General features: G+C 26.6%; 1 protein-coding gene and 1 long non-coding RNA gene across 2 annotated transcripts; both read left to right on the top strand.

The window, feature by feature from the left end:
• The first annotated feature begins 4,318 nt into the window (after positions 1-4,318).
• On the top strand, positions 4,319-4,933 carry LOC126897518 (uncharacterized). The gene is made up of 3 exons (XR_007702119.1): positions 4,319-4,439; positions 4,492-4,623; positions 4,698-4,933. It is a non-coding gene; the product is annotated as an uncharacterized LOC126897518 (long non-coding RNA).
• A 734-nt stretch (positions 4,934-5,667) lies between these two features.
• LOC126897503 (uncharacterized) lies at positions 5,668-10,494 on the top strand. The gene is made up of 8 exons (XM_050671163.1): positions 5,668-5,752; positions 5,817-5,866; positions 6,117-6,225; positions 6,285-6,465; positions 6,801-6,962; positions 8,724-8,936; positions 9,001-9,224; positions 9,632-10,494. The coding sequence occupies exons 6-8, from the start codon at positions 8,765-8,767 to the stop codon at positions 10,319-10,321; spliced, it is 1,086 nt and encodes a 361-aa protein (XP_050527120.1). The 5' UTR covers positions 5,668-5,752; positions 5,817-5,866; positions 6,117-6,225; positions 6,285-6,465; positions 6,801-6,962; positions 8,724-8,764; the 3' UTR covers positions 10,322-10,494.
• The last annotated feature ends 5,456 nt before the right edge of the window (positions 10,495-15,950 follow it).

The raw sequence follows: 15,950 nt of genomic DNA, 5'->3' as shown, positions 1-15,950 counted from the left end.
TTAGATCAACGATACTTCAAGAAATAAAATATTTTTCATATAATATATAACATAAAATGTGTAATGTTAATATTTTAAGATATTTACACATAAAATGTTGGGTAAATTAAGTATTTATGTAATTTATATGTAATAAGTTACATAAACATATAATAAGTTTAAGCTATGAACACATAAAACATTTATCAGGAATAATAAATTTTTTTAGTTTCCCGCAACATTAAAAACGTTTAACCATTCTACTCTCCGTTTATCTATCATTGAATCTTGTTAATTATATTTTGCTAATTTAAAAGAAATGTGGGTTAATTAGAACATTAACGGATTTTCTGAACATATAATAACTATAATTTAAATTGCATAATGGTTAAATCGTAAATTTGTTTAAATATGAATATTGTAACACAGGTAATGTGATAATGGCTATAGAAGCCAAGATAGATTAACAATAAAAAAAAGTTACTGTCGTTTTTTTAAAAATTAAACTTTGAGTTAAATACTAAACTTGAAAACCGTCTGTAAACGCATCTGTAAACAATGGAATAGAAAAATGTAATAACATTTTAAACTAAGGAAGTTAAGTCAAATGAAGAAATATACGGGTGGCACGGGTGCCTTCCATCGTCTATCAATGAAAACAGTCTGGGTATCACCGGTAACACCCACCTTCGTCAACGTGTTAAAGTTTGATTATTTTTTAAGATTTCTTTTATTTATACTCCCATAAGTTTATAGTCATATTTATATTTAGTTAATAGTTTATATTTTACCGTATTTTTTATTTCAAATTTTCAAAAATTAACATTTTTTGTTATTTTTATCATTGGATTAAAAGTTAATATCATAGTTCTCCATTATAAAAACTTCAACGTGGACTGAAAGGAAAACATCTTAGTGGGTAATACGACCCTCAACCTCAAAAACAATTTGTACCGCCATTTAAAAAAAATTTTTTAGTTTTAGCAGCCTTTCATTTTTTTAAGAGGAAATTAGGAGAATTCCTCCCTACCCACTGGGTAGTCTCCAGTCACCGTAACCAGTCTATTTCCGATGACTACCCCCCAAATAAGAGTTCTGGATCCACTCCTGTGTGGGAGATCGTATTAAGTGGAAGTTGAGGATAAGGATGGCTAACCCCAAAAAAGTTGGAATAAAGGCTAGGAAAAAGAAGAAGAAGAATTAATTATAAATATAATATTTGCGTACATAGGTCATAAAACCTCAAGCCAATGGTACTTATGCTTACTCAAGTGAAAGTTTTTCAGTTAGCAATGCGTTTACAAAGGAGATATTGTCGAGTGGTGATAAATGGGCATTGTGTGTATGTCGATAAATTACTAAACTTATTATATTTTAATTAAAATTTTTTCTAATTATTTAGGCTTATAAAATAAAAAATAACTTATGGCCTTCAGAAATGAAAGAAACAGAACTGCTCTCAACAATTTTATCACTAAAATTAGTAAAATTCGGTGATTCCCGACCTTCAAAGATCATGGCGACTTATACATTTAAAAATCCCATTGATATATACATGAAAATAAACAAAACAGAAATTAATTCGACAATGCAATATACTATAAATATAAAGCCTAATGTTTCTAATGAGGCATCTGATGTATCAGTGCTTGTTCTAAAAATCGATATAAAGATCGTTAGAATACTATTTGTCACTATTAGTAATATGACTGGCAATTTACTTGTAAGTATTTTTTATATCGTTACTTGGAAATGTCTAATATCTTAGGCAATTTTTTTTGTAATATGAGTCTTCTTTTAGTGATCTGAACTATATCAAGTATGTTAACATACGGCGTTAATATAAGCGAAAAAAATATTTTATTAACCTTAAATGATTTTGTCCGCTTTCTGACTAAAACCGTCTCCTCGACTGATATATTTGTCCAATTATTATTTTGTTTGTTTCCGCAGATTGTCGGCATACTATGCTAAAGAGGGTCAACGAGAGCACGTGATCTAGGGTGCAATATATTTCAAAAGCCCCATAAAAATATGAATACCTTTTTTTTTCTTAAGATTTATTTGTTTAAAAATATATTTAATATGGGTATCAAATAAGTGATTACTCTAGGCCACAAATGATAGTTAATACGGTACTGATTGTCAGTATAATTGGCTCAAATCAATTAGAGATTAGTTCTGGTACTATAGGAAACATTTCTACAAGTACTGTCGTACTTGTTAATATGGGTGCCCGCAGAAAATTTATCAGGAAGGGGCCTAAAAAAAACTAAATACCAAAAAGTAACATTAAATAAAGTGTTTATTAACTGAAAATTGCAATATTTATATATATATATAAAAATATATAATTATTATATATATTCATGAGTCATTACTAAATAAAAATTGAAGTCTTCGCGGTTGTTCTGTTGCAAATTATAATTATACATAAAGATTGGTTATAATTTTTAAAAATGTATTTCCAAAATCCAGGGGGGGCAAACACCCCCTCTGCGGGCGACCATGCTTGTCAAGAGTATTAGTTATTATTACAATTGTAATAACTTAAAGTTAATTTTGTTCAGTAATTTTAAAATTCATTTTAATTACAAAAATATTGTCTAAATTTTTACTAACATGATTTTTAATTTTATATTAAGCCGTGCTCTAACTACTTTGTTATTAAAACAGTTATTTCTTAAATTCCAAAATACGCAGAGAAAAAAAAATTTGAGGAGTAAGTGCATTTAAGTATTTTAGAAAACGTGAGAGTTATTTTTTAGAAAGAGGATTTTTCTTTTGATAATAGTTATAGTATTGGAGAGAGGTAATTACTTCTATAGTACCATTTATATCTGCTTTTACAAAAAGTAATAAACTTTTTAACTTTACTAAATAAACTTAAAATTTCAAAAGCTAATTTAAAGAAATGAAAAATAAAAAAAAACTTCTAAATAAAAATATAATTAATATTTTAAAATACAATTTTAATTATTATGGATTAAGTTTTCATGGGTTCGAAATGTGAGGCCTGATGTTGATATAATGACAAATGAAATGTATACAATTGAATTATTATCAAATAAAACCCATAAGTTAAAATTGTTGCCCCTAAGTAAGCATGAAAATGATTTACATTACATAGGAATTTATCCTAGCACGGTAAAATATATAAAAGTTTTACTTTTTACAACGAATTTCAAAATAGTTGATTTACATAGAAAGACATCAAATCGGCAAGTAAAAATGTAAAGAACTCAACATTAAAAGTTATGTTTACAATCAGTTTATTTAGTCCTCAATGTTTGCATTGGAATGGGATGGAATGGATCAACAATAGAGTAAAGGTATTATTATTTGTGTACATAGGATCATAGGCGGACATAAGATTAAATTCTTGGGGAGGCTAGAATAATTTTTAGTGAAGTGACTTGCAGGAGCTTTACCCCTTATCAGACATACAACAATATTTTATTAATAAATTATTAATGACATAATAAATCAATATTAATGCATAATAAAATACTTTTAATAATGATTTTTATTTCAATAAACTTTATCTATGTCTAAGCTTAATTATTATAATTATAACTATAAATTATTAAGTATTTATTTATATATCATACTTATAAATCAAAAAAATAGGATTTGATGTTGCTTTTAGAATAATCCACCAATTATATACTATAAATAGATTCGTATCGAAGCGTTTTTTTGATAGTGATTTTAATTACTATCAGATATCATTTATACTTGTCTCAACTATGCCATGTCCAATGTACTTCAACCTTACTGTGCTAACGTGTTTTGTTCATCATTATGATATTTATTGTTTTATTTAGCTATTTTAACCTATACATTATTCTGAATAAGTGATTACATGTGATTAGTGATCATATCATTCATGGTTAAATTTGACAGTTGGTAGTTCGATAACTCAATACTATCGAAAAACATTCGTTCCTCTTAATAGTTTCAGAATATTGAATAGCTTTAATAGTATTCACTCGGTAGTGCCCATCATTAATAACATTGATTGAAAATATTTATAATCTAAGTTCAAAGTAAATTATAGTTAGTATAAAATTTGAAGCAATGATTCAATTCTGAGGACTAAAAAATTTTAAGTGGTGCTAAGCACCCCTAGGCCCCTCCCCCCGATGTGCCGCTTATGCATTAGACATCAATAAAAAATATTAAGATCTAAATATTTTCAATAATTCTAAAAATTCAAAGTATTATAGGTTGGACCATTAACTTCACAGTCTATAATTCATTGCCAGACCAACCATCTATCTTTGTTTAGTAGTACTGTTTTGCCGTTGCCAAATCCGGTGGATCCATTAAGTGAGATTTTTCATCCAGAATCCGTAGAAAAAAATGCAGTTTGTGAGGTTGTTCTTGTAAGTCTACTAGTCATATTCATTTCATTACTTTTATGGGCCAAGTACCAAGACGAATTGGATATTTTAAGAGTTAGTTCATTATAATTTATTATATATTTGTATTCATAGTGTACAATTCTAGGGAGGTATTCATATTTTACCCGATAACTACCCGTGGGAAGAAGAAGTGTATCTAATAACAGTGTTTACTGGGAATGCTGGTACATCGGCAAATGTTTGTATTCAGTTACATGGTACAAAAACATCTAGCAGAGTAAATATATATTAAGAACTTTTTTATATGTTATATACTTTAAAAATATAAATATATGTATTAAAATAAATCAGGTCCACTGGCTGTATAGTCACAATTGTGATGTATTGCAGCGTTTAAGTGACGATTGGTTCATTTTACTGGAGCCTGCTCCATTGGGTGAAATCGAATCAATACATTTGTGGCATGACAATTATGGTGATAAACCAGAATGGTATTGTAAGCGAGTAGACGTCATAGAAATTCGACGGAATATTAAATGGAATTTCATTTTGGAACGATGGTTTTCACTTTCAGAGGATCATCAAAAGATCGATCATATCATACACATCAATGACCCTCAAATTATGTCTAGTAAAGTAATAACACAAGGAATCTTGTTGTTGCGAGATGAACATTTATGGGCTAGTATTTTTGTTCGGTAAGTTCCTTGCCTTTTGAAGGCATTTGAAGACGTCTTGTAAAACAAATAAAAGAAAAATATATTTTTTCTTTTTCTTTTAATATATTCATATAAATTGTTAGCTATTATTCTGTACCTTGGGTCAAAAAAAACCTATTTAAAAGAATGAAAAAAAAATGCTTATATTTTTAAAAAACCACTATACAGTTCTTAAGTATGTTAGCAACATAATTTAAGTTTCCTTAAGTAGAATGAGAGTTTTTTTTTAACTTAGATGTTCTACGGTAATTATTTGAAAATAGAAAAAAACATTTTTATTATTGTAGATAGGCCCTTCCTTGACTCAAGGTACATAACTATTGTTTACAATTCATTTATTGGTAAACGTAGACATTTTAAATGTACTAGTAACTTTTATTTTACATCTATCAGCCACCCACGATCAGTATTAACACGCTGCCAAAGATTAGCAAAAACAATGTGTCTAAATATTTTGATAAATATGGTGATAAGTTTGCTGTATTTCGATTTTAAGGAAAGTAAATTGTTGTTATCCTTTATTATAATTTGTAATTTTTGTAATTTGTAAAGTCTTAACTTATATTTATTTATAGCTAATGAAGAAAATTTCTTATATTTTGAAATAACATTGGAACAAGTTTTAATTTCAATTCAATGCAATTTACTACAAATATTTTTTACATTTTTTGCTTCCTATTGTCTTAAGTATAATAGTTAATAAAAAATACGACTATAATTAATCTATTTAATACTTAGTCGTTGTGTTTAGCAAAGGTGCAAGATATGGCAGACAAATAGAAGATGAAATTATCGCCAAAGGTATTTTGTAATTAGAATTGCACTTGGAAAATTGTATAATAATAAAAAAATTTTCCTTGCAATAATACATTTTAATCTGATATTGAAATTATTGCTGATTATATTAGCTATAATATTCAACTCGATTTACTAGTTTTTAATTTTTACTATACTTACTCATCATAATTTCAAATCTTATAATATTTTAGTGTTAATTTTAATTTTTCTTTTTTATTGACTTTATTCATTTGACCACAATTTTCTAATATAGTTCCACTGTGGAAGAGAGTATTTGTCAAGAGACTACCTTACATTCCGGCAAAAGTTATCACGAAAAAAAATAGAAAATGGACGATAAATTATTGGCTTGTATTAGGATGGTAGATATAATGATAATTAAGATGCACTTTGATGTTTGATGAATAGAATATGTACATAGGTTCATTTGTATGACAATTTGCATATTATCGTGCATATACATTGTGGCATACGGTTTTAAATTTGGAAAAATTAAATCTTTACATTGGTTAATGGCAGTAGTATTTACGATACCTCAGACCATCATAATATCTCCAATATTCATATTTTTATTCAACGGTATTGCATTTCTTATCAATAAAGTAAATTAAATTTCATAACTTAAATAGTAGTGGAGAAAAATCTCGATTATTAATTCACTTTTGTNTATTGCATTTCTTATCAATAAAGTAAATTAAATTTCATAACTTAAATAGTAGTGGAGAAAAATCTCGATTATTAATTCACTTTGAAGAATTATAATCTTATAACTAAGATTATAATATTATCATTTTGTTAACACTTTTACTCACACTAGTAAAGTACTTTTAAAGTTATTAGATTTTTCAATTATTTTATAATCGGATACCTTTCAAAATTACTAAAATATATCAAAAATAGAAAGGGAAAATGTAACTTTTTTTGATAATATTTTAAGGATCAAAAATATTTAATTGATTTATTGGATACATATGAAGTTAATTTAGACCAATTTCGAGAAAATTACAAAAAAAATGTAATAAACCATATTTCAGTGATTGAACATATTAGGAGAGTGAGGAAACGAATTTTTTACACTCCTCCAGAAAACATAATGCAGGTAAATAATTAAAATTTTTTTTTGTTTTTAAAAATTCGCTTAAATTAATATATAATTGATAGATGACTGTAGAAAGACGAAAGCAGAAGTTAAATATTCATTTTAGATCTGAAGCAACATTATGTGTCTGTTTAATATTAACATCAATGTGTTGCATATGCTCGTTATATTCGTTAAATAACCCTTCACATATAATAAAAATCAATATTATGTATAAAAAGTTTATGAATAACCTTATAAAAACTAATGTTATTGATTTAGAAAAGTAATTTAGATTGTTTTATTTAAAAGATAAGTAATTATATCAGTTTTTTAATAAATCATAGACTGAAATCATTTTTGATTGAGCAACTAATTAAACAATTAGATGTTAAAGAATATTACAATGGATTGCCAATAACAAACGAATCTTCTTTACGTAATTATATAATAATAAATAAAATTGTCTTAACTTAATATTAGTGTTCTATTACCCATAACTATTTAATAACTAAGAACAGTAGAGTAGCAAAAATTTCTTAATTAATGTCTTAATTTTTAAGACATTTTAAAAAATGCTATTACATGGCAATTATTGAAATATTTTTTCTGTTGGTCACTTCATCTAGGAGATATGTATATTATAATATTATGTCCAATACTCCCATTAGATATAATATTTATCTCTAAACCCTCTGATTGAGTGTTTCCATAAGTTATAAAAGAACAGGTTCTTGTCCGGGGATTTTGTTATTTATAAACAGAGGCATAATAATAAGTCTTTCAGTTGCAAAGGCTGTACAATTTAAAAAAATTGATTCTTTAATTTTACTTTTTTTTTTAACAAATTAGTTTTTTACTAGATAAGAAAAAATAAATTTGAAAAACATTTTGTTAACATATGTTTTTTTGCAAATCAATCACTCAGATATATTATTTCTATTTCATCTTGTAGTATTCTACTGTAAGATATATATTGAAGATTCGAACAGTACTCACCCTTAAAAAGTTAATATAATAAATAATAAAGATATACTTATATATTTTTTTTAAATACACGGATCTTAAAGAAATTTATATTGACAATACTAGAGAAAAAAAAATTTCTTTTAATATGCTTTTAAATAAATCCACTTAAAACTTAGTACAGAAAAGATTTTAACAAAGTTATCTGTATAATCAGATTTTTTTTCTCTTGAAAATGTATCGAAATGCCTGACAATTTTTAACCTAAATTAAATTAAAACTTGTAAATTGTACTATAATATAAAAAAACAAAAATTCTGTAGATTGTTCTACTATGAAAAATCGGCCGCTAAAGTAAATAAAACTCACAATTTATTCTAAAAAAAATTTTGTTTTCAATTTTTAAAAATATTTTGGGATATCTGACACATTAATTACCATATCAAGTTAAAGATTTTTATTTGTACTTTATTTAAAAAGAAAAAGAAAAATATCCCAACAATTTGACTAGATGAACAATTTGTTATTAAAAGTCTAACATATTTGTTAGACTTTAGTAATATCAATTTTATTTTTTCATTTCTTTCTTTATGAATAAAGCATATTAATGCGTTTTATATTTGTGATTTTAATTATTGTTAAATAAAAATCTATAATGAAGTCCATTATGCTGAATTCCCGACTATATTTAGTTTGAAAATATTTTTAAAAAAATTAAAATTTTTTTTTTTTGATAAATTAATAAAAATTCTTTATGCAGGTTTTTTTTTAATATTTAACTCACTTTGTCAATGAAAATTTTGAACACTGTTACAGCTAAAGACAGGGGTTGGTACGGATTATATAATAGTAAAATAATGAATGGAGGTATAAGAATACGTCAAAATCGTATTAAAGAAGAAAATAACGAATGGATTAGTGATACTAGTTCTTATGAACAAGGATGGAATAAAAAAACAGACAATAAAAATGAAAAATCATCATGGCATCATCAATCTCGGGATAATCGTCTTAATTTCCCATCAATGTGTAAGGATGTATACAAATAGCTTTTGTTTTCAGTTTAATAATAAGGGCAATTTTATTTCATCAGTGTTTTTGGATTTGGAACAGCCTGGTTACATTCTAGATTTGTTTAATGGACAATCTTCTTGGATATTAAGTGTACAAGAGCATCTGGACACTAATTGGCTTGACAATAGAACTCAACGTTTAATCATTGAGTTTTATTTATATACCCCTAACGTGGATTGCATAACTATGTTTTCAATTATGTTCAAAACTACAACACATTTGTTATACACCCCATCTATATTGGTAAGAAGTTGCGTCTTTTTTAAATAATCACATTGATATTTAAAATTATTTAACTAAATGTTTGTTAGTAAAAATAAAAACATAGATTACATTTTGTAAGTTTGATATTATCTTTGTGAAAATAATATTCAATTCTTCAATTCCTTTTTCTTCGGTATAAAAACTTAGTCATACCCCTTTGTCGTATGTATTTATTAAAACTAATAACAACATTTTTGTTGTATTCTAAAAAATTTTTAGGAAAGTGTAATTAAATAATAAAATGAAATTATATGTAAGGTAGGCGCGGGTAATGATGTCTAACTTTTATTAAGCTTAAATATACTTTATTTAAGGCCAGATCTTATTCCCCCATATTTTATTTATTGAAATTTATCTTATTGTTTTTAATAAATATTGTTGAATAGGTTTTAACAGTGCCATACAATTCAGTGTTTGCTACATGGTTGACTGATCTTACAACTTTACTATTTGTAGTATTTTACATGTGTTTGATATTTTGGTTGATAATTCCTATTATAATCAAATTTACTCAACAAGGACTTACAGAACTCGGACAGTTTCAAACTTTTTTTGATTTGCTAATTGTTATTATGATGATCATAATAGTGTTAGTATTAGACGGACGTCGACGTTTGATGTATGTGGCCACACAAAAGTACAATAATGTATCAGAAATAGAATTTGTTACCAAAATGACTGAAATTTGTCGGGTTCACAACTTTGTAATCGGTTTAGTAACTGTTTCTTTAGTCATGTCTATACTTCGAATTATTTGGTTAGTACAATACTTTGGGGGAAACTGGAAATTTATTGTGGATACATTACATTTTTCTTCAACTCAAGTGATATGGGTTGTTATGTGTTTGGCCTTATTAGGCTTTGGCGCTTGGGTATATTCAGCGGAGGCGACTACTATAGGCAGTGACGAATTTTTCAACGCATCTGTACTTGGTAGCAACGTCTTTGGCGGTCATCCATTTCTTACAGCAGTTGTATCTTCATTTATTGTGATGGCTTTCAAATCCGCCGTAGTATCTATTGCTACTAAGTATTACATTATTTCTAATATATATTCAAAATATAGACAAGTTTAACAATTTCTTAGCTTCATTATAAAAAAAAGGTCATTTTCAAATTGTTTTTTATAATTAAAGTGATTTATTATTGGATATAGTTTTTTTTAATTATTGAATAAATAAAGTTTACTTTCATTACACTTAAGCAGATTAAATTATTATGTGTTATATATATTTGATTAAAAATTAATTATTTTACATCAGTGATTATAAGTTAGTATTAATCAATTATATAGTTTCAAAATCTTAATTTTTTTTATTTTTCTTCTTCTTCCTCGCCTTAATCCCAACTAGTTGGGGATCGGCCTCCCTTATACTAAACTTCCACTTGACACGATTTCCCACATCATGTACACTCACATCAGCTATCCTCATATCGCATTCAATAGCATTCCTCGCGGTAATGAATCGAATATCAAGATTTGCACACGAAGGCACAACGCTTTGCCGATCGATCAATACAGGCTGTCGAGTCAATATTATAGACTATACTTTATTAAATAATTAAGTTTTATAGCACAATCGATAATATAAAAATAAAAAATTTTTAAGAAGAAAAAATTATTAAGCGCACATTTTATTGTTTTTTTTTTCTGCGCATACATGCATTATACTTTGCTCTTTATAAGTGCATATAATTCCGTGTTCAAATTATAATTGATTAAATAATACTCATCAATTCAATGATAAAAATTTACACTTTAATTTTCTTTATTGGAGAAATCCTTATTTTTAGTTTGTTGATAGAACAAAAATGTTCAATCGATTTTGTTCTAATATTTTTTTTATCAACGGTTCTTTTTTTCAAATTTTTTAAAGATTTGGAATTTAAATATAAATTCATTGTTAATTTGGTTTTCACAATACTGGAGGCGACAATAATCTTTTTCAATAGGCCATAAATTATTTTTGTGGTCGTTAAGAAGAAAATTTTCTACATCGGCCGCTCAAATTGTACATTAGTAAAATTTTGCGTTGTATATAGTATTATGCGTCTATTAATAGACATGAATTATTAAAGATAAGATTTCTATGCGATAGATAATATTAAGTAGTACCTTTGACGATTAACGACTATTGTATGCTAAACAGAAAATTAGTGAGAACTCACTATTCTTGAACAACCAATAACAGCAGAAAGGGTAAAATCGGGTAAATATAATGATAAGAATAAAATTATTTTTTCTATCTTATCTTCAATCTAAAAATAGTGGTTTCCATCAAAGAAAATTAATGTTTAGGTATTTTATTCTTAAAGAGATGAAAGAATAACAATTAAACTACATATTATAGAATATTTTAAATCAAATAATATTTTCCTTTGGGAAAATTAAAATTTTTCAATAATTTCAAGAAAATCGTTAAGTTTATTATCCTTAATCACACTATAATTTATTGATACAATCCCTGACCCGTCCCATCTTTGTCACCCATCGTCCCACTGCGTGAATAAAATAATTGGTCTAACACCACATGTGCATACGCCACGACACCAAGTCCAGCAAATGGCGCACGACTGACGACAACCCGCCGCAAATATAGAGTGTTCAGTAAGTAAGAAAACAGATTTCTATTTTTCTCATTGTTTATAACAATTTACCTGTTTTCTTACTTACTAAACATTTTGTATGTCACTGTCTATATGTTTGTGGTATATTGCGAAGTATATTTTCAATAGTTTCACGTTACCTAAATTTAAATGAATTATATCTCACTGATAACTGAATAAAATAAAATTTTGTTTTAAAAACTTTATCTAATCTGTTTATATAAAAAATATAGTTTAAAAAAACTAAAAAACACGCTTTTAAAGAATATCGAACTAAAAAGTTATAAATAATTTTTAAAATAAGCGTAAAACAATAATGAACGAAATGTACTAATATTATTGTGATAAAAGCGTCGGGCGCTCAATATACGAAAAATATAGCACAAAGCACCCACGCTTTTATCACAATAATACTAGTACTTTTCGTTCATTATTGTTTTACGCTTATTTTAAAAATTATTTATAACTTTTTAGTTCGATATTCTTTAAAAGCGTGTTTTTTAGTTTTTTTAAACTATATTTATTTTTCACTTTTTAGTTACATGTTATGATAGTAGTTACTATCAATATCATGGTTGTAACGGGTAAAGGGGAATCAGGGTTCGATTCCGGAGAGGGAGTCTGAGAAACGGCTACCACATCCAAGGAAAGCAGCAGGCGCGTAACGTGGAGGTAGTGACGAAAAATAACAATACGAGAATCATCCTCCGTAATCGGAATGAATACACTACATATCTCTTAATGAGAATAAAGTGTATTAATATATAAGTTTTAATAGTAATTAGAATATATATATATATTTAAAGGGACTTAAGTACGTAAACGTATCATGCATGAGGTATAGCCGTGTTTATGTGGGCGGGCATGGCGGAGGGAACATTATACACGAAATGAGGGAACAAATTTATAAGTTTTATAAAATTATAAGTTTACAATTTTGTAAATGATTATTTATATTTTTGAATTTTAAATTAAAAGTTTTTACAGTGCATAACCGATTAAATTATTGGTAATTAAATTATATATATATATATAGCTTTAACTATAATGTTGAAGCTTTTCAACTGTAATTTAATTAATGTAAATTACAATATTTACTTAGTTAAAAATAAAATGTAAAAAGAAATTTATAACTTTGATAAAAAATAATAACTTTAATGATGTTAGAATAATTCACTAGTAACAAAAATTGACCAAGCCAACATAATAAACGGCATACATTTTATATATGTAATTTATTATCAATACTACTGGGCAATAAATATGCTGCCATTTAAAAAATTGAAGTTAGTATCCTTAAAGGATAAAGGATAGACTTAAAAAATATTTAACCACTTATCATTTAAGAGATCAATAGTACTCAACTAAATTAAGTGGTCAATGATAAATCAATCATACTCTAAAGCTAATTTTATTAATTAAATTTAATCTAATTATGTTGTTTATATATATATATGATTAGTAATATTTCACGTAATTTTTATGTAACAGTTTAATACAATTATTGAGTTCTCAATTTAGTAAATAATTATTTATACTTTTAAATTTTGACTTAGAAGTTATTACAATGCATAATCGATTAAAATATTATTAATTACATTATACATATATATATTCTCATATAAAATATAAAATGAAAATTTGTATCAAACATGACAAACATTTCTGCAAAAAAAAAAACAAAAGAATAACTTTCATTTAGTTAAAGTGATGCTTGAATAGTTTGTAACAAAAACTGTCTAAGCCGACATAATAAACAACAAACGTTTTATAAATGCAATTTATTTACCATATGATTAGAAAAATAACACAACCGGGCGGCCTTTTAATAACAATAACTTTAGTATATTTGAGCGACAAATTCAAACATCATTTTCAACTATATTTTAAATACGGCGACCAATTTAAATTCAACATTAGTTAACAAGCCATCTGGCAACATGGTATTGGGAAGCGTTATGTACTATTATAACGCTCTGTCCCCTATAATTATATAGACTTATGGAAGCAACGTTGCCCGATTGCCCGAACTTTTTTCTATCCCACGGGACACGAAAGACGCAACCGAATACTATTCGTAATGATCGATTCCTTTTATTTTATCATTTGACTGCCAAGTCACGTTCTCTCGTGCAATATATTCATTGTACTAAACATTGTTGCCCCTTTAATATTATTCAGCCAATTATTTTATTAGTCACTCCTATTACTAAGCTAGTTAGACTTTAGTATTTATTTTCTCNACTCCTATTACTAAGCTCGTTAGACTTTAGTATTTATTTTCTGAAATATCTTTTCATCGAATTAATTAAATAATCAATAAATTTTTAGCCAATTGGTTATGTAATTTTCTATTTATTCTTTTAATATATGAATATTTTTATTATTAGACGTTTCACGACCGCGTATTTCCGTCTGTCTAAATATAAAAAGTTTTTACTCTTATAAAGGATAAAGGAAGAACCTAAAAATAATTTAACCATTTATAATTTGAGAGATAAATAGTACACAACAAAACCAAAAAAAATATTTCTAAAATTATTATTACTTTAGGAATAATTTAGTGGTCAATGATAAATCTATCACTCTTTAAAGCTAATTAATACATTATAAAAAATAATTTTTAATATTTCATGCAATTTTTATGTAACAGTTTTATAGATTTATTAATTTCACAATTTTCAAAACAATCATTTGTATTTTTTAATTTATAAAATAAAAAGTTATTACAGTGCAAAACCAATTATATTATTATTAATTAAATTATATATATAATGTAAAAAAGTGTTGCTTAAATAATTTGTATCAAGAATTGTCTAAGGCAGACATAATACACAGCATATATTTTATAAGTGCAACTTATTTACTATATAAATAGAAAAAAACTGGATTAAATTATTATTAATTACATTNACACTAGACTGTCAACACTAGACTGACTATTGCTGCAAAATAGTCGTACAAAGAAAACAAGGGGACATCCGCATACGGATGTCCCTATCAATTATAAACATATATTCGCAGAGATAAATATTTAATAAAGTGGTGGAGCCACAACACCACCCCCCTAAAACTAGGGCTCATGTTCCATGAAGCCCGAAGTTTTACATACATAAATAATTAATAATAATACAATAATATAATATAATATGACATAAATCGAATATAATATAATAATATTATAATTCTACCCACTAATAGTGTTACAATTATAATTCGATACGACATAATGTTTAACGTAAGAACTCTATGAGGTTCTTATATCTAATTATTTTGACCAGGTAATTGAATATACATTTAGTGTATGTGACATCCACACATGGGTCATGTGCATATGTTATATCATGTAATTTGGAACAAACTACCCCGTGAGTTTCTAACAGATTTAGCTGATAACCATTTTTCTCTACATACCCAAGTATATATGTGTATATTATTTTCTTTTTCTGTACATGTAGAAGATCCAGATAATATTGGTCTTCTACACGACGGGTAGTTATATCAAGTTGGATTTTTATTGCTGGAATTCTTAATCATTCTAAAATTTTCCAATCAGTAAGCCCATTCCAGGTAACTGTTACTGGAGTCCTACCGTCCCAATGGAAATACCGAGTTATATAAGGACCATTTAACGAATTCGTTGATGCCCCCTGACTTTTATTTAATTGGTCCAGAATTGGGTGCAATTTGTCTTTCTTATTTTTAAATATTTTTTTAAGTCTTTTTTCTAAAAGAGCAATAGAATGTTTCTTCCTCATAACCTGTAGTCTCCCAGTAAATAGTCTAAGTGGTTTTCCATGTAATGGTTTGGGCGCATACTTACCCATGCTGTTTGTCAACGACCCCGATATCAGTATAATTTCCTCTTTACTTACTGGCAGGAATTCAAAATCGGCAATTATGAATTTGTAAATGTCTTTGCTATAACACATATTTAAACATGTTAATTATATCCCCATTATTTGTACTATATACCTATACATTTTATTTATTTATACAATATATATATATTTTCTGTTCATTATAAATATGCCCGCTATTACTTATAGTGAGGACATAGGAATGGAGGATGGTATTATAATATTTCTTGTATTTTTC

Source organism: Daktulosphaira vitifoliae, unplaced genomic scaffold (genome assembly GCF_025091365.1).
Source record: "Daktulosphaira vitifoliae isolate Bord-2020 unplaced genomic scaffold, ASM2509136v1 Scaffold_2, whole genome shotgun sequence".
In the NCBI taxonomy this organism is placed as follows: domain Eukaryota; kingdom Metazoa; phylum Arthropoda; class Insecta; order Hemiptera; family Phylloxeridae; genus Daktulosphaira; species Daktulosphaira vitifoliae.
This window is presented reverse-complemented; position numbering and strand designations above follow the sequence as displayed.